This window comes from Lagopus muta, chromosome 4 (assembly GCF_023343835.1).
Source record: "Lagopus muta isolate bLagMut1 chromosome 4, bLagMut1 primary, whole genome shotgun sequence".
Taxonomy (NCBI): Eukaryota; Metazoa; Chordata; class Aves; order Galliformes; family Phasianidae; genus Lagopus; species Lagopus muta.
This window is the reverse complement of record NC_064436.1, coordinates 43538935-43557259: the sequence shown is the minus strand read 5'-3', so window position 1 is coordinate 43557259 and position 18325 is coordinate 43538935. Positions and strand designations below refer to the sequence as shown.

Here is an 18325-nt window from a genome sequence, read left to right as displayed (position 1 = left end):
AGCATTTGGCCTCTTCTGTCCTGTCTCCATGCAGACACACCAGCTTCCTTAGAAGGTTTCACAGAATATCTCAGCCAAGAGGAAATATTCTATGGTTATTTTGGAGTTTGAAATGCCCATGAAGCCATTACTTCTTTTGGACTCTTTGCTTCATCTTCTACAGCTACCATGCCAATGTGATATAACCAGGCTGTGATTTCTACAGTTTGTTTTGCAGAATAATTTTCATTCACTAAAAACAGAAATAGCTGTGAAGACAAGTAGACGATTCAAAACAGTTGACATCTTCCTTGAATTTCACGCTGCAGTCTTTACTACATCTTGGAGCAGAGAGCAGAAAAATAACTTAAAAATTAATTTCATTTACTTATTATGTCATAAAAAATGTGCATGTACGTGGTGACTATAGTGGTAAATCAGAAGGCTTTGCAAGTGTCTGGTCTGCTGTCACTAAAAGACTTCCAAAACATCTTGACAAATCCTCAGTAATTATGCTGATATTTGAAAGCCACCAGAATGTTACCCAAGCACTTCAAATGGCATATTAAAAGTAGTGAAGCTAGGTAATGGGAAGCAGTGTGTGATGTTTTTGTGTTCTTTGAATTTACACGGTGCTGCTGACAAAGTGACATCTTATGTTGTTCCATGTCTTCTTGCTAATCCGCTAGGGCAATATTTTATAAATTAATTAGCGTGTTTTGTGATGTTACTGTTGGCTTTCAGTTTATGGGATAAAGTCTGTCCATGCAAGTGGATACACCTCCATCTTATCTGTCAACTAAAGCAAATACTCATTTGAAGACTAAAGCTTTTGAGAGTAAAGCTTTTGAGTTTTATTCTTGTGAATACAGCAGCTGGTGTAAACCACACAGCCTGCAGGCTACTTTTTAAGTTTGTATCAAATTTTACAAATACAAAAGAAGTGTTAAAGTATCAGCACTGTGGATGTAATTGAAAATATTGTTAACCTGACACTTCTGAAGTTGAGTGTGTTATCATTATCCCTCCCATACTAGAGATCGTTGCCCTGAGTAACGCTTCAAACACACACAGTACTGTGCTACCCTAACTGCTTCAGGTCAGGCTGTGCCATTCCTTACCTGCATGCACCAGCTGTATGCAGGCATTGCGTGGCAGTGGGAAAGAAGATTAAAATCAATTTAGATGTTAGCAACAGGAGTGCATTCTTGCTAGTTAGAAATGGAAGGTGACCTGAGAGGCTCAGGCTAAAATGTGAACCACTATCTTCTACTGTAAGACCATGATATCATCAGGAAGGTAGAGTGATACCTTCTCTATGAAAATGAAAATGTGCTTTTTTGGCTTTACATGCACTACTTTCATTTAGGAGAAAAAAAAATAAATCATGTTACTGTAGTGACTAATTCTTAAGCCTTTCTGTAGACATAAATGCTACTGATACCAAGGACTTCCAGATCTGCCCATTTCAAGAAGCTGCAGCAACAATGCTGGCTGTGATGTGTTGCAGAGGACTTAGAAGTACAGCAAATTTGGGCTACACTGCACATCTCTTTCAGTATTTGTAACCTCTTGGCAGAGCTGTGTTTGTCCTTGCCACTTCCAGCAGTGACAGTTTCATGCAAGAGGTGTTGAGATTCAGATTCTGCCATGCAGGATACCCAGCTCTTCCCTGTTCCTAGCTAGGCTGAGGTAAAACCACATCCTAACGTCATCATAACAGCCACTCTCCAGTGACAGAGGGTAAAAGGGAAAATGCCAGAAACCTGACAAGAAATTCATCTATCTTTTCTGGCACTGCTAGCAGCATATTTTCTTTCAACTGAACTCATCCCTAGCTTATATTCATTATCTAATGTTTGGTGTAATGGAAGCAGGTTAACTACTTTTCAAAGGATTGGTAATTAAATTTGATTGTGCTAACTCTTGATCCTGCCCTTGATGAGTGTCTCTTCATACTTCTGGGAGCATTGAGCATTACATCTATACTAAATCAGAAATAATTTTAATTTTGTCTTGCTTCAATAATTAGTCAAAAAATACCATCAACTAAATTAATGCTCTTAGGAACGATGAGTTATTTGCTGTAATATCTTGTACTTGCTTCTAATCCACCTTTATATAATGAAAGTTTCATTTTACATCTCTACAGGTACTTAACTTGAAATTTTCTGATTTTTTGTCTTTGGTTTTAAAAATTATCTCAGTTTCATCTGTCATACTCGGACAAAGAATCCCTAGAAAGGGAGCCAAGAGGTGAATCCCAGCAAGAAGTCTTACGACGAGCAGCCAAGGATCTTCCTATCTATACACGGACAATGTCTGGAGGTAAATGGGTGTTCAGGAGACCATGAAAGGCAGCTGTCATGATATGCTTGGCTGCCTGAATTAATTTAAAAGGATTTGGATGGTACGGAAGAACTCCCTTTCATAGTTCATAAACCTAACAACTTTAATGTAGTTCTATGCAGTTATATTCATTTAGTAAAAAGTGTTGGAAAGTAAATTGCTGTGTACAGTTTCTCGTTTTACAGGGTACTGACAATGCCTTGCTAAATGTTTGCAAACTGAAATTAGCCAATAGCTTGTAATATTAACAAAATACAGATGAAGCTGTAGTAGTTTGAACTGCATTGACTTAATGTCTTTGATCATGAGTTAAAAGTAATAATAACAAATTAATAATAAACTGTGTGTGGTATGTAATTAGACAGATCACAGAAACAGTTTCTGTTTTACTTGGTAGTTATTCACTGAAAGAACAAGTGATATTGTAAGTTTGGGAATGTTTGAGACTAATGATACTGTAAGTTTGGGGATGTTTGTTAGTTGAGCAAATGTAGAAGATAATCTCATAGAATAAATTGAAGTTGTTAGAATAATAGCTTAAATGGCTTTTTGTTGGACCGTCTGGAAAGGTTTTATGGTCTGGCTCTAGAAAGTATTTTGTGGGGTTTGATTGGTCGGTTTGTAGCACTTATTTGAGTATTTTTGAAAAAGCCCTGATTGGCATAGTTTAGAGATTGCAAAAATAGTGTTTTCGCTTTGCTCTGCTAGATGCAGCAGTACCTAAAGGATACTTCAGGGTTTGCAAGTTCTTCTGATCTCACTGCAGCACTTTCCTGAGACCACAGCTCAGCACAGCTCTCAGGAAACAAAATGTGTGTTAAGATCTAATCTTGTGACTTTTTTCTTTAGCAATCAGGTACTGTGACAGATGCCACCTCGTAAAACCAGATCGTTGCCATCACTGTTCTGTGTGTGACAAGTAAGAAAACATTTTAAATGTGTAACTTTCCCGAATAATGGCTTTTTGGCTTGATGCAGAATTTTACTTGCAGAAGCTTTTGGTTTTTATTCTCAGATTTTTACAGGTTTAATGTTTCATCAGAGAAGATTTTTTTAATCTTATTTTTTGTTTTTCAGATTTATTTTTAAGTTATTACTGGGGAAGCCTGTAATAAAGTCTAATTCATTTGATGACTTCTTGATGCCAAATTGGATTATATGATCTTACATACCGTTTAATTAATGGATGACAATTATTAATAAGGAGCTTTCCTTAGGAATGTAACCAAAAGTAGCTGATTAAAATTTGCTTTTTTTGATAGAATCTGAAAAAAGCCCACTACTCATCTCAGTCTAATCATGTTGTCATTTACATCTTACCTGAGATAATAAACTTAATATCCTACTTTTTATTGGATAACTTGAAAGCTATTTCTGATTAAAGAAGCAAACAACCAAGTAGCCCCCTTTTCTAACTGAAGAAAGTTATTGTTCATTCAGTGTGGAAGGAAGCTCACCTCCATATTCCCCCCGAAGTCTTATTACACCCTTTGTCAGCTTTTATCCCTATGACTTTTCTCCTGTTAGCTTTGATGTCTGTGGGCTTCTCTACTCTTGTGGCCAATTATCTGAATGTCTAAATTGAGAAGGGGCTTCTTCAAAGACTGATTATTGTTGCCTTAAGGCTATTCCAAATACTCTTCAGCTGCTAATGTATCAGACCTTGCAACACTGCAGTGAGGCAGACCAGACTTACCATTTTGCAGAGGAACTGAAAGAGTTGGTGACTGAAGGCAGAAAGAGGATCTTGGGTGTGCTGTGTGTGGTTGTGACTGCAGTGTAAGAAAGGAAGATCCCCACATCTAAGCAGAAGAAAGTGTTTTCCCATGAAATGCCATTAGTTAATAAATTTTGCAGAATACCTTGATTTCGTCCTTTGAATTTCAATCGCTTCAGTTATGTCTGATTTTTTTTGTACATGTTTTATTAATGCAGAGTGATTAAGTGCAAAAACATTTTGTTTTTTTTTTATACGTGATAAGTTCTTAGAATGCATACTTAGAAATACTTGGAAATATCCTTAGTTGCATCATTAAGTATGTAATAATTGAATTAGCCTAGTTTCTAAGTCTTTGGCAGAGAATAAATAATATTTGAAAAACTTATTCAGATAGGGGACCAAATCTTAAAGCTGTTGCAGACAGAATGTTCTTGCATCACTAAGCTCTTGAAAAAGCAAGTGTTCTGAGTGCTTGTAGGTAAACTGTATTATATGAAAGTTTTCAAGTCCTCACTGCTTAACAAAGTAGGTAACTAATAATATGCATGGGTAATGCTGATCTGTACTTAAATAGTTGAATTCTGACACATAACTGTGTTTCTGATTTTCTTTTTTTTTTTTTTTTCTTTTTTTTAATATTCTTTGAAATCTGTTCTTTTGGTGGTGGTTTTTTTTATTTTTTCTTTTTCAGATGCATTCTGAAAATGGATCATCATTGTCCTTGGTGAGTGAATTACATACTCTTGCTTTTTATTTTTTGATTTGGTAAAACAAATTTGTTAGGGATCATAGGTGGTGTTTCACCATCCCTAGAGTTGGATGCTAACATGAAATTACTAGTCTTGCAGGATAGTTGGAACTGTTTATTTTTTATACCCTTTGCCTACTTATGAGATGTGAAAAGAAGTTTAGATACCATTTTTGTGTTCAGTAACTCTATTTCTGCAATTAGAGTAAGGAAGAATTCGGGTAAGAAAGAAAAATTCCTTGAAGAATTTCATATTTTTCTTCATGCACTTTAAATATTGTTGAGGACTTAATTTCTCTAAATGATGAAATAATACCCTAGGTTGAAAACCAAGAGGAAGTGCTGTGCCCTGCTCCCCTTACCAAAGCGACATTTGCACTGCAAAGTAGAGCTCCTAGCACAGCTTGTGCGGCTTCCTGGAAACATCTTGTTAGCTCTTCAGTTAGAGGGTTCTTTGTTTTCTTGCTTTCTTTTCCCTTCTCTTCCCCTTTCACTCTTCCTCCCTTTTGCAGCACATTGGCCTACAGAATATTTTTGTTTTCCTGCTCTTTCTCAGCAGCTCTTGGAACCAGTGAGTGGGGATATGGAATTAATTTGCTTCGCTTTGGCAGGCATCTCACAGAAATTCCTAAAGACAAATGTTAGAAAGGTCCAAACTGAGAAGACTTTTAGTTTAAAAACCCATCTTTAGGGGTTCTTCAGATGACTTCTTTGACCAAAAAAAGTAAGGGTTCAGTATAGTAGATAGGTAAGCTTTTTTTTAATCATTATTACTATTTTTTTTTTTTCTGGGGAGAATTGGGAAAGAACCCATGTGATGCTTAGGGGAGCAGGGAAAGAGTAGTGGGAATTAGTGTTCGAATATTCTTCTAGGAGTAGGATTTCTGGAGAGGACAGGTAAGAAAGTGAGTAAGGGAAAGTAAGGGAAAGCATTTGGAAGGAGAGGTAGTAATATGGCAGAGATGACAGTTATGTTCTTGCCCCAGATCAGCCATTTCTTGATTTCTGGGAGGCTTTACTTTGCTCTACACTCCTGTGCTAAAAGAAATGTAATAAATACAAATATGTAATGCTAATTTGCCTCCAAGCTACTGTAGAAGGTTTAATAGATGCAGAAATAAAATCATTAGTGACTTCTTAGTGCTCTTGCTACCCATGTTATAGATGGAGCTGTAGACAGAAATATGATGGCTTGAAGCATCATCAGAAGATATAATTTGATATATAACAGCTCTAATGTTAATAAGGTGCATTATGAACAATTTGGAAATTAAGAGAAACGTATCTCCTCTGTCCTTTGAGTTATTTGAGAATAATTCACTACTCAATTTCATGATTCTTTCTGTTAACTGAGTTGCCTTGTAACTTAGTTTTTTACCTGGCATTTCTAGTAAACAAACTCGTGAGTTAGAAAGGATCTATTTGCTACTTCAGAAGGAACCAGTTTCAATTTTATCTACAGTCCAAATTGAACCTAGAATGTTCTATTGAATAAATAGTTAACTGCAATAGAACACAGTTCTTTAGCAGCCTGCGTGCTAACAATTTTATCCATCCTCAAAATGTTAGTCTTTGTATTTAACCACTGTTCTTGGTTTTTATGATTTGATACTGCATTGGCAAATAGAACAGTTACAAAACCTTGATGTTTACTTTCTTGTTTATCTTTTAGTGAAATATTCTTTTCCAGTAATAACTCTTCAGACTGGGGCTTTGTCAAAACTTAGAGAAGCAGGATGATTTATGAAAGTTTATTTTAATGTGCAAAAGAACAACGAGAGAAATCTTTGGTTCAAGAAATGTTGTTTTTGCTGAGCAACATTTCACATGACAGTTCTTTTCTCATGCTAAAAAGTGCCATAAATACTATCATTAAAAAAAAAAAAAAAAGCCACAAGAGTAAACAGGGGATATAGAAAGCTTGAATCTGAATAGCTTGCAGTTTATCACAGAATTGCTAACTTTGACGTATATAATGAAAAAACACTTCACTAGGGAGAATTGCACATTTATTTTCCAGTAAGAATCATGATGAACTTAGAAACGTGTCTTTTTTTTTTTTTTTTTTTAATTAAAACAATCTCTTGTGAGTCCTACTCAATTGTCATTGATACAGATGCTTAGCTATTGTTTTCTGTTTAAATGGTGATACTAAATTCAATGTTTACCCAAGATGGCATGTTTTGTTAAAACAAATGACAAATAAAACCCCACCTCCACTGACTCGATGCATGGGTACCAGTGGTGTATAGATAAAGGTCATCTGATGTTTTAAGATTTTACTCTGTTCTAATTACTGTTTATCCTGCTGCTAGCATCGGTATCTCTCTAAATAAGGGAATACTTGCAGTAATCTCTAGAGGCAGCTGAAGCCAAGCCTCTCAAAGCCTTTTTTCATTATTTTTTTTCCAGAATCATTTTTCAACTTAGATGCTTTTGTGGTGGTAATTTTCTCTTAATTATCTAATACTTCTAACAGTTAAAAAAGGAATGTGAAATTTTATTTATTTTAACTCTCTGGAGAATTCTGTCAAATCGTGCAGTGCAGTGCAGTGATAGGTTTTGTTAGCTTCTTCATGGAGCCAAATAACAGAAAAAGGGAGCTGTTTACCAATAAATTCTCCATGGGAACCCATTCAGTATTTTTCCTTAGGTAGATCTAATATCATTACATGTTTGTAAGAGCTATAAAATTCATAATAATTAATATACTGGCTTTAATGGGAATCTGCTACAATATTAAATGAGCTCTCAACGTGTCTGTTTGATAGCATATGAGTAGCTCATTATCACGTATAACTTCTTTAGAAACAGGAAGCAGGTGAACTTCAAGCCTGAAAAATGATAAAATGAGATTTATGTTAACATTTGGATGTATTAAGTTTTACTAATCTCTTCTTTTTGCTGTCATGTTGTCTCTGGTATGGAAAAATTTCTCTGTATTCAACAGTACTATTCCCCTTATTATACATAAGTGTAACTGTAAAATATGGATACCTAAGCCTGTCTATAAACTAGAAAAATAACTAACTGTGATTCATATTTATGCTAGATGTGCTAGGAACAGATTTCATTCAATAAGACAAAACTGAATTTCAGTAATCTGTTGAAAGCTATACTGCACTGGGGAATACCTCGTTATGTTGTTGTTTGGTGTGGTTAGAAATACTACACTTACTTGGAAATTAAAGCTGAAACACATTTCAGTAGCTTGAGGCTCTGAATCTGGATCTAAAACTGATATTACTTTCTATGAAGTAAATAAGTTTAATCTTAAATTGGAGGAATGCAAAGCGAGTAAGTACCTTTACATTCTGTTTTCATTCTAACCTTTTTGTTATTAGGGTGAACAACTGTGTCGGATTCTCCAATTACAAATTTTTTCTTCTCTTCTTGGCTTACTCTCTACTGTATTGCCTTTTCATTGCTGCAACAGATTTACAGTATTTTATCAAGTTTTGGACAGTAAGTACTAACTTTGTTTTTCCTTAAAATACACAGAGCCAAATGTCAGGTTCTTGTTGTCAGTGTTTATATTGGCTCAAGAAAGGACCAGTTTCTTTAACCAACATGCTGTCAAAAACCAAATTGCGTGGCTGTCTATGCATAAAAGGTGTATTGCTTATTTATTCAGGCTCCTGTTGCATGGTATGTTTCTGTCTGCTTTGAATTGGATTTGGGTGAATAGAGAATTATTAATAATCAAGTTAAATAGCTATTTCCTCATTTCTAAAAGCTTTTTTTTAATTATTTTTAGAATGGCCTTCCTGATACTCAAGCCAAGTTCCACATCATGTTTTTATTCTTTGCTGCTGCTATGTTTTCTGTCAGTTTATCTTCTCTCTTTGGGTACCACTGTTGGCTTGTCAGCAAAAATAAATCGACTTTAGGTAAGCTTAATGCTTCTATGTTTGGCAGCAAAAAATAATGAACAGATGGCTATTATATCAAAACAGGTTTTAAGGCAGTGCTTCTACATTTGGTTGTAAGTAAACTCAAATATGTGAATGACAGGTTAGCAGTTACATGTTCTGATCACCACATAGTTGTAGATGCACGGGAATGACTCTGCATTATGGATTAATTTTAAAAACCTCAGAGTCCTGTGCCTCTGTTATGGTAGTATTTACAACTGTCAGATGTCATCATTAAACCAATATCTCCCACCACCCTGATGCGTGGTTGTCAAGTCACACCTGTCCTTTATTGTGTTGTGGATTGCAATAAGAATATCAATTCACTAAAGTTTCTAGATCAACAGCTTTCTTGTTGATACAAGCTGAATAAGAATATTTTCTTATTTTGTTTTTTATTTTCTTTCAGTTTTCTTGAGGTTTACAAATTAGTAGATGAGAAGAAAACTTCTAAAGATGTTATTTGGAGGAAAACTTATTTACTTGAAGGCTTATGTAGGGTTTGTGGGTTTCCTCTGCATTCTGGATGACTTAAAGCCCCTTACGCTTGTGTAGGGAAACACTGTGGGAGCACAATTCACCCCATGGATTGAGAGCAGTCTGTGTGAACTGTGCTGTCAGCACTGCAGGACCTTTATATAGCCTGCTATATATATGGCCAATTAGGGGCATTAAATGGCTATCAGTCAACATGTGGAAGGTGAAAGAATTTTCTGCCTGAGGCACTCTGCAACACTTGAGGCTATATTTAACTCTCTTCCCCTGAAATTTAGAGTGGATGTGCATGGGGAGTGATCTGGGCCTACAAGTAAAATGCTTTCTTTATGTAGCTGTAAAAGCATACAAAATGTTTGTACCCCAGAGTGTAAAAAGCTACTAACATAGGTTAAGCTTAATTTATTTTCCATTGCTCTTACTGTAGTAAACTCTTAGTTCAGTCTAGTTCTTTTCCGTGAGCGTTGTGGTGTATCCACATAGAATCACAAATGGCTCATGTTGGAAAAGACCTTAAAGATCATCAACTCCAACCTTCATGTTACACACCGTGCCATAAGGAGCAGGTTACTCACTCTTTCTCACCTTGGTCAGGGAGGAGGCTGGCAGGACACTTGCACCCATTCCTGCACACACAGCAGTGTGTAGCAGTGAGTGTGGATTCCATGAGCCAACTGGGTCATTTGAGCAGCCCAGCCATTCCTCTCTGCTGGAGATATAATTGCATGAAAATTGGTGTGAAGCTTGAATGTGCTATCTTGTGAAGAAATCTAACAGATTTTTGCTTTATTTTTAAGAGGTATTCAGAGCACCCATATTTCATCACAGAACAGACAAGAATGGTTTCAGCTTGGGCTTCAGCAAAAACCTAAGACAGGTGTTTGGTGATGAGAAGAAGTACTGGCTGTTGCCTGTATTTTCAAGGTACACTCAGTTGTTGAAACTGTTCAATGATCAGGACCCACAGGGAGTGGGCCCAGGTTTTTGTTTGTTTAATTTTCTGAAATTAGATACGGTAATGTTTGTTCTGGGAGGGAAAAAAAAAGGTTCTTCAAAGTTTTTTTTGTAAGCGCTAGGCTAATTCTGATTTTTTTAATTTTATTTTTATTTTTATTATTTTTCAGCCTAGGGGATGGTTGCTCCTTCCCAACTTGCCTTGTGAATCAAGATCCTGAGCAAGCCTCCACACCTGGTGGTCTTAATTCAACATGCAAAAAGTAATCTGCTTTTTGTTATTAGTTTCAACTACTTGGTGTTCTGTTTTGTGCCAGTGCATGTATAAATTGAATCATGTTTTCTGTGTAGATTTTGCTATTAGGAGTACAAGTCAAATTTAACACAGCTAAGCTGTAATTGAGCTAAGCCTGAGACTTGTATTTAAATGTATGGAAGTAAGAGGGTTTTTTCCTCCATACACATGTCCACTCTGTCTCGGCTCAGTGGCATCCCATGGCCTGTGAGTTTTCCATGCCTGCCTCAGTGGTGTCAGTATGTTCTGTTCTGCATGCAGGTGGTTAGTTTGTCTGCCTGATGGTGTTGCTGTGCAAGGCCTTTGGGGAAGGCCAGCTTTTTTGTATCTGGTGCAATATGGTTAGTGTACTGGAACCCAGACCTCAACGTTTCTGTATGATAGGAAGCCCTAAATTAGGGGGTGGGAAGGAAACTGTTTTCAATTTACGTTTTCTGTTATTGCTGATAATCAGAAATATTTTCTTAACCTTTATCCTTCATGGCCATGGTGTCCTTAAAGTATGAAAAGCATGCAGATGTTCTTGAAACCAAATACAAGTTTCACAATAGCTTAGTAAATTACATTGCAACTTTTTAGCAACATTTACACGACTAAGTGTGATGAGGATAGTAATATGAATATACTGACTAAAAAGGGATAACAGAATCGTATTGGCAGTCTTTTATTCATATAACAAGTATGGTGCATTTCAGTTAGTTTTGCACTGACAGACCAGAAATGACATCCAGCTGGAGAATGTTTTAAATCTTGTCCTAGTGACTGAGTCAGGGAGAAGGGAACCATAGCCTAAATATGGAGAGAGATTTTGGAGATGTTCTCTCTACTGTTATGGTGGCAGGTCTCTCACCATGGGAGAGAATACAGATAGAGCATATTTGGAACTAATGTGTATAAATATAGATTATCTGTCAAAGAAAAAATTATAAAGTTTTCCTGCTCTGTGCTAGAGAGTTGCTTTTGAGATTACACTTGAACCTGTGACAACTATACTCAATATATGTAATGATAGAAGTTCAGTGATTCATCAGAAAATAAGCAAGGTAAAGGAAGTAAAATGCCATGTATGACAGACTGTTTGAAATGTGTGGTAAAGAAATGGAGTTTTACAGCAGTGTTCTTCTTAATGTCATTACAGTGAGAACCACCTGTTCCCTGCAAAGCCACTACGAGACTCTCAGAGCCACCTCCTTACTGATACACATTCCTGGTCGGACACTGGTGCAAAGGCTGAAAAGGGCAAAGTTGGTAAGGAACTGATTTATGCTGTAATGCTTCGCTCCATAACAAACTACCTTTGGCAGATACAGTGTAAAAATGACCGTGGTCACTCTGTTTTCACATTTATTACAGGTGTTTCACTAAGCTTATTTTATATGTTTGTAGAAGGTTGGACATCTCAAGCTGCCATGACCTTCCACGTTGTCTCACTGCAATTTATAGGAGAGAGAGGAGGTTCTTTTATATCTGTGTACCTGGCGTGAGATTAAGAAACAATGGTTCAAATGTTGGTCCAACCAGTTTATTATAAATCCTAATCAGGGAGACGGGGAAGGGAAGGATGGCAACTATTATGAATTAGGGTCATGGAGAAGGGAAGGAGGGTGATAGAAAAGATAGGAAATAAGCAAGAATTGCATAAAGTGGGGATAGTCACCACCAGGATCCAGCAGCCATTCCATTGCATGCCATCCCGATGGTCTGAAGCAAAAGTGCAGGGAAAGAGCAGCAGCAGTGTGGCCAGACTTGGGCAGCAAGCAGGTAGTAGGAAGAAGTTGCAGAACCAGCCCAGGGGGGAGAGTGGCGGGTCGTGAGGCTTCTCATGTCAGAAACCTCTTCTTCATGAGGAATCTGTTGCCAGAAACCGTTCTTCTTCTCCGTGAAGGAACTGTTGTCAGACCTCATGGTTGTTAGGTCCCCTTTTTATCCTCCTTCTGCCATCGTGGCATTCCTGGGTGCTTGGGTAAAAGTCACGTGCAGCACCTCTTGAGATGGCCATCTTCCTCGAGATAAGCCCACAGAGAAGACTTCTTCCTGGCCATTAAGCTGTGGCTTATCTCTCTCTCCTTGCCCTGGCCTTTTCCATCTGTGTCTCCCAGACAAAGGATTTCGCAGCCCTTGCCCAGGACTTTCTTGGACTTGAATCTGTGTCCCCAGCAAGCTTTGAGACAATGATGTGAAAGAATAATCTCTTACACAGGTTAAACCTGACAGAGAGGTATTGAGAGCACCAGCACTAGTCGGTACCAGTTAACATTTACCGTCAGGCTGGGAATTCTTCTGGGGACAAACATCTTATATATGAATATGATGATGCCTTGTTGCAAAAGCCATGCAAAACAAAAAGAAAACTTTTTTTCTCTTTAAAGGTATGAGCAATCCTGCATTAACCATGGAGAATGAAACCTAGCTTCCCTAAAAAGACACATCTGAATATTTTAGGAAAGGTATGTTGATATTCTGTCTGTTTAATTTTCTGTTCCATCATTCCTTACCACTTGAAGAATGCACAGAAGTTCCTAAAATAATTCCTGTGTGTTTACTTTTCCTCTCAATTTGTTTTACCTTGAGGTAGGAGCACATGAATTCATGGTTTTAAACTAAACCTCTGATGGGTCATGATCACAAAATATTGTTTCACCTTTGCGCTCGTTGCTTGTATTCCAAAATGTTGTCATTATCTATCTAGAGAAAGGGAATAATATTTTGATTTTGTGAGCTGTTCAGGAAGTCTTTCTAAAGTTAGGTTTAAAACTGAAGTTACTTTTTAACACTGAACACAATAGATTATAGCTTCCTCTGCTAGGCAGCCGAAGTTCTACTGGGTGGTGAAGAAAAAATAGATTTGTTCTAAAATATAGAACTATTAGCAGATTGATCTATGCTACGTACTGAGCTGTATCCTGTGTAATAATCGAAAAACTAATGCTTACTTTAGATAAATGGTTGTGTTTAAAAAAAATAATAAATGTTTGTTTGTTTCTTGCATTAATACCATTTAAAATAAAAAGCAAGTTTAAGAAGTAGCTAGCAAAATCTGTTCTGTAGAGAAAAGGAGGACACTTTAATAATAGAAAAGTGGGAGAATGACCATAGCTGATCATTATATTCCCTTTAGTATTTGAGGACTTCTAAGTCCACCAAGCCTGTGGAAATAAACTACTTCATGTTTCAAGTTAAATAAGATTTCCATTTAAGACTCTTGCCCTAAAAAAAAGAAAAAAAAAAAATATTAAAATAAAAAAAATTCAGCATACTGGGTAATTTATGATTCTCCAACAGTATTGGAGGATTCATTCCAACAAGGTCATTACCATCTCTGATATTGAAGACTTTTTGCATCATCCTCAAAAAGTGTCTCAAATGGATGTTCTTCACTGGTACATGACATGACTCCTGCACGTGCTGTCAGGCTGCTTTGTAACTTATGCAGAAAGCATAAGGAATGAAAACCACTGGCGAAGTGCAACTATTGCAACTACCAGCCAGACATGGTATTGCACTATCAAGATAGATGATAAGAATGGTAGGTGTACAAATACAAACAGGTGGCTTCTAGCTTGTAGGAAAAGTTCCCAGAAGTTCAGTAGTTAAATCATCAGAGAAATTGGCCTCACAAAGGACAAGTCATATCTCACAAACTTGGTGGCCTTTTGTGATAGAGTTACAGGGTCAGTGGATAAAGGAAGAGCAACTGACGTCATCTATCTGGACTCTGCAAAGTGTTTAACACTGTCCTGCATGACATCCTAGTTGCCAAATGGGAGAAAAATAGATTTGATGAATGGACTGTTCGCTGGATAAGGAATTGGCTGGATGCACTCAGAGTTACAGTCAACAGCTCAGTGTCCAAATGGAGACTGAAGATGAGTGGTGTTCCTCAGGGATCAGTTCTGGAACTGATGTTATCTTTGTAGGCAACACGGACAGAGGGATTGAGTTCACCCTCAGCAAGTTTTCAGACAACACCAAGCTGAGTGGTACAGCTGACATGCTGTGGAGGCAAGGGATACTATCCAGAGGGACCTGGACAGGCTTGAGAGCTGGGCCTGTGCCAACCTCATGAAGTTCAACAGGTCCAAGCGCAAGGTCCTGCACCTGGGACAAGGCAATCCCAAGAACAAATACAGGCTGGCTGTATTTGAGAATGAGAATAGTCTGAGAGCAGCCCTGAGGAAAAGGATTTGGGATTGTTGGTTGATGAAAGACTCAGCATGAGCCAGCGATACGTGCTTGCAGCCCAGAAGGCCAACTGTATCCTGGGTCACATTGAGGGAAGCATTACCAGCAGGTTGAGGGAGGTGATTCTGCCACTGTGCTCTCATGAGACCCCACCTAGAGTCCAGCTCTGAGGCCCCCGACACAAGAAGGATGTTGAGCTGTTGGAGCAGGTCCAGAGGAGTGCCACAAAGATTATCAGAGGGCTACAGAACCACCCCCCCTATGGGACTGGGGGATCTTCAGCCTGGAGAAGGCTCTGGAGGGGGGAACCTTTTAGCAGCTTTCCAGTACCTGAAGGAGGCCTACAGGAAAGCTGGAAAAATGCTTTTCAGAAAGGCATGTAGTGAGAGGACAAGGAGAAATGGTTTTAAACTGGAAGAGAGTAGATTTAGATTAGATACTAGGAAGAAATTATTTACTGTGAGAGTGGGGAGACACTGGAACAGGTTGCCCAATGGAATTGTGGATGTCCCCTCCCTGGAAGCACTCAGGGCCAGGCTGGATGGGGCTCTGAGCAACCTGGTCTAGCTGGGGGGTCTCCCTACCTATAGCAAGGGAGCTGGACCCTGATGATCTTAAAGGTCCTTCCAACTCAAATCATTCTGTAATTCTATGATTCTTTTCTTCCACTTGCTTGGAGATGCTATTCCAAATAAGCTGGCAAGACTTAATGCAATAACTTATTTTTTTAAAAAAAACTTTCTGTAATTCTAATGATGTATTTTATGTTTTATGTTCTGTTCCAGTTCAAGAAAAAGCTGTTGGTGGAAGGAAGATGGATTCTTCCAAAATCAGCCCTATTGGCCAGCTGCTCCTGTCTGCTCCTATGTGGATGTGCTCAGAAAACAAACTGACAGATGATTAGCTGTCTCCATGTCATTGCTTGAAACATGAAACAAAACATGCTATTTTGAATCACGTAAAGAATGTTTCAACTTAAAATTACTATTTTTGAATGGTGAAAGGTGATTCTGAGTACTGGGGGAGGGAAGGGGAATAGTGAGTTTACTATTGTAAAAAAAATTCTGTGGCTGGTTTTACTTCAATATTCAGCACACAAAAAAAAAAGACCTCCTTACATGCCAGCCTAGGTTCTTGCCCTGATTTTGAAAGTTCAGCTGTTAATTCAAATCACTGTAAGTATTTGACTTAAATCAAACGTTTGCACTGCTGGCTTGATCTTGATAAAGTGGGAGAATAATCAGTGTTGATTATGGACAATTTAGTTGCTTGGTGGACTGCATCTTCTTTTGAGTGCTTATGCAATTTTCTGAAGATAAAGCAGCCCAAGTGAAGTGTCAGACTGTTCCTGGTACTGTTTTGGACAACATTACAGCATAGGCTCCCTTTTAAATAACTTGAAAGTGGATGTGGGGAAATCTCCTTTGATAATTAAATGCTTGTGAGTCCCTGATAAGTGAGTGATTAAAAAGCCCACATTCAGAAGGACAGTATGTAAGTGAAGCTGGTACACTGGGGATTTTTATGAAAGCTGCACAGGACAATCCTATGAAATTGGGATTTTATTCTCCCAATTAGAGCCTTCATTCCTTTAAGAAAAGGAAGGCTGGCACCTCACTCGAACCAAAAGGCATTTGGTTTTGTTATTGATGTTGGTTTTGTCTGTGTTTTTTGTTTTTTAACAAATCTGTGTTCTTGATGGACATCGTCTTTCAAAATTTCACTTCTGCTTAATTGAGAGTTGTTTCAGATATTTTTTTACTTGTTCTTTAAGACACTGCATTCCTGACTGCGTAAATTAATATCATCTATAATCAAGGAGACGTTGTAACGTGATATTTGCAGTTATGGGACAATGAACATTTGACTGTAATACCAAAACACCAGACTGCTGCATGTAGGAAGCCCCCCTCCATTCAACTGGAGATAGACAGCAGCTTTCTTAACATCTGAGTTAACCAGTCAGATAATGAAAGATAAGATGTATTACCAACTGCAAAGCCAAGGAAATTTCTGCAACACAGATCTAATTGTCTTGTGCCTTTTGTATACACCACATTTATGGTATCAGAGTTTACATTTAAATGCAAAATATTTGTTCTTCTGAAAATAACAAGAAGGAAATTAGTTATGCTTTTCAGGTGGAATCACAGTGTAAAGATTCCAATTTGTTGAAGAAGAGCAAGCCCATTTAGAATACTGGTAGCAAGACTAAGTGATGGATCTCTGAAAGGAAAAATCTTATTATTAACCCTTCTAAGGCAGGTAACTTCCTTTTGTTTCTTCTGGGATTACAACTTAAGTGGTAAGTCCTGGAGCACAAACTGGCTTTTTTTTCTTGTGAGGAAAAGGTATTGCATTTGTTTGTTGTTTTTTTTTTTTACTCTCAAAATATTAGCAACCTGAAAACATCTGATTCTCGCCAGAAGTGCCAGAGTATGGATCCACTGCTGTAGAACACTTTTTAAGAACTAGCATGAAGGTAGCACATGGTTTACATGATGCCTGCAGACATCCTCTAACCAAAACTTTTCCACAGCTATTTATTCAGTGTTGTCTTATCTGCTTAGTTTTTATTAGTGTTTGTTTAGGGATAAAGGGGAGAGGAAAAAATATATATTTTTGACACTTCAAGTTCTCTGGCTGTATAGTCTTGTTTTTTTATGCAGTCAGGGTGATTTGTTGTGGAGCATGCATTTGAAAAGAGTATAAAGTTGAAATTCAGCTTTAATGTAATCTGCTCCATATTTTTACATACAGACAAATACAGCTTTCTTCCCAGCAAAATTCATAATGGGAATTGCTGGAACGCAGGTGGCAGACCTGCCCTGTGGCAGGACAGCAATCACCCTCCCTCGATGTGCTCAGGGCTCTGTGGGGTCTCAGTAAGGCTAAAAACTGATGTATAGAAATGACAGGGATCAGGAACTGTCAGTGTCTCAGCAGTCACATTTAGAAAGCACAATAACCCTAAATAATCTTCAGTTTTGATGTAGCCTTCGGCTGTCTCTCTAGGAGAAAAGTAAGGGAGAGCACATGAGGCCAGGGAACAAACTGATGAAGGGAGGGGATAGGAAGATGAGACATGAGCATCATTCAGTTGTGGTCAGCAGATCTGAACTGGAGGGCCATGGCTATACCAGATCACAGGCTGGTATGAGTTAGGCCCCATGAACACTGATGGCAGCTGGGGTGAGAGCAAAGCTCATCATGCTCCAAGGTGTAGTTTCTAATTCAACTCTATTTTTGGCTTTAAATGCCCCAACAACCTATACAGTACATAGAGAAGTGACATAGTGTCATTGAGCACTGATGCTATTCCCATGCATGTGGGAGAATTTGTGAACAGGTAACAGGAGCAAGAACACAATGTCATTTGTCCACTTACTCTGATTCTCCTGCTCTTCACACTGTTATTGCTAGGCACTTTACTATAGTCTTCTAAGTGATATCCGTATTTTTTTTTTAAAGACTGCTTTATACCTACTGTACAGTTAATTGACTTTTTTGCTAAAAAAAAAAAAGCCCTGATATTTGTCTAGAAATAACAACTCTACATTTCAGGCTTCTTTGGAAGTTAGATGAGTTTGACGGACTCATCAAATGAGTCTGAGTCCCTCAAGACAACAGAGTTTATTTTGTATACATGTAAGCAGTCATATGAATCCCTAGCCACCCCCACATGCTTA

General features: G+C 37.8%; 1 protein-coding gene across 1 annotated transcript in view; it reads left to right on the top strand.

Moving 5' to 3' along the window:
• ZDHHC2 (zinc finger DHHC-type palmitoyltransferase 2) overlaps window positions 1–18106 on the top strand; it is a 34103-nt gene extending 15997 nt beyond the window's left edge. The window contains exons 4-13 of the mRNA XM_048943395.1: window positions 2187–2307; window positions 3178–3247; window positions 4740–4772; window positions 8141–8261; window positions 8554–8686; window positions 10003–10129; window positions 10330–10422; window positions 11593–11702; window positions 12824–12901; window positions 15422–18106. Coding sequence (XP_048799352.1) covers window positions 2187–2307; window positions 3178–3247; window positions 4740–4772; window positions 8141–8261; window positions 8554–8686; window positions 10003–10129; window positions 10330–10422; window positions 11593–11702; window positions 12824–12864 — 849 coding nt within the window. The 3' untranslated portion in view covers window positions 12865–12901; window positions 15422–18106. The remainder of the gene's footprint in view (window positions 1–2186; window positions 2308–3177; window positions 3248–4739; window positions 4773–8140; window positions 8262–8553; window positions 8687–10002; window positions 10130–10329; window positions 10423–11592; window positions 11703–12823; window positions 12902–15421) is intronic.
• Window positions 18107–18325: the final 219 nt, after the last annotated feature.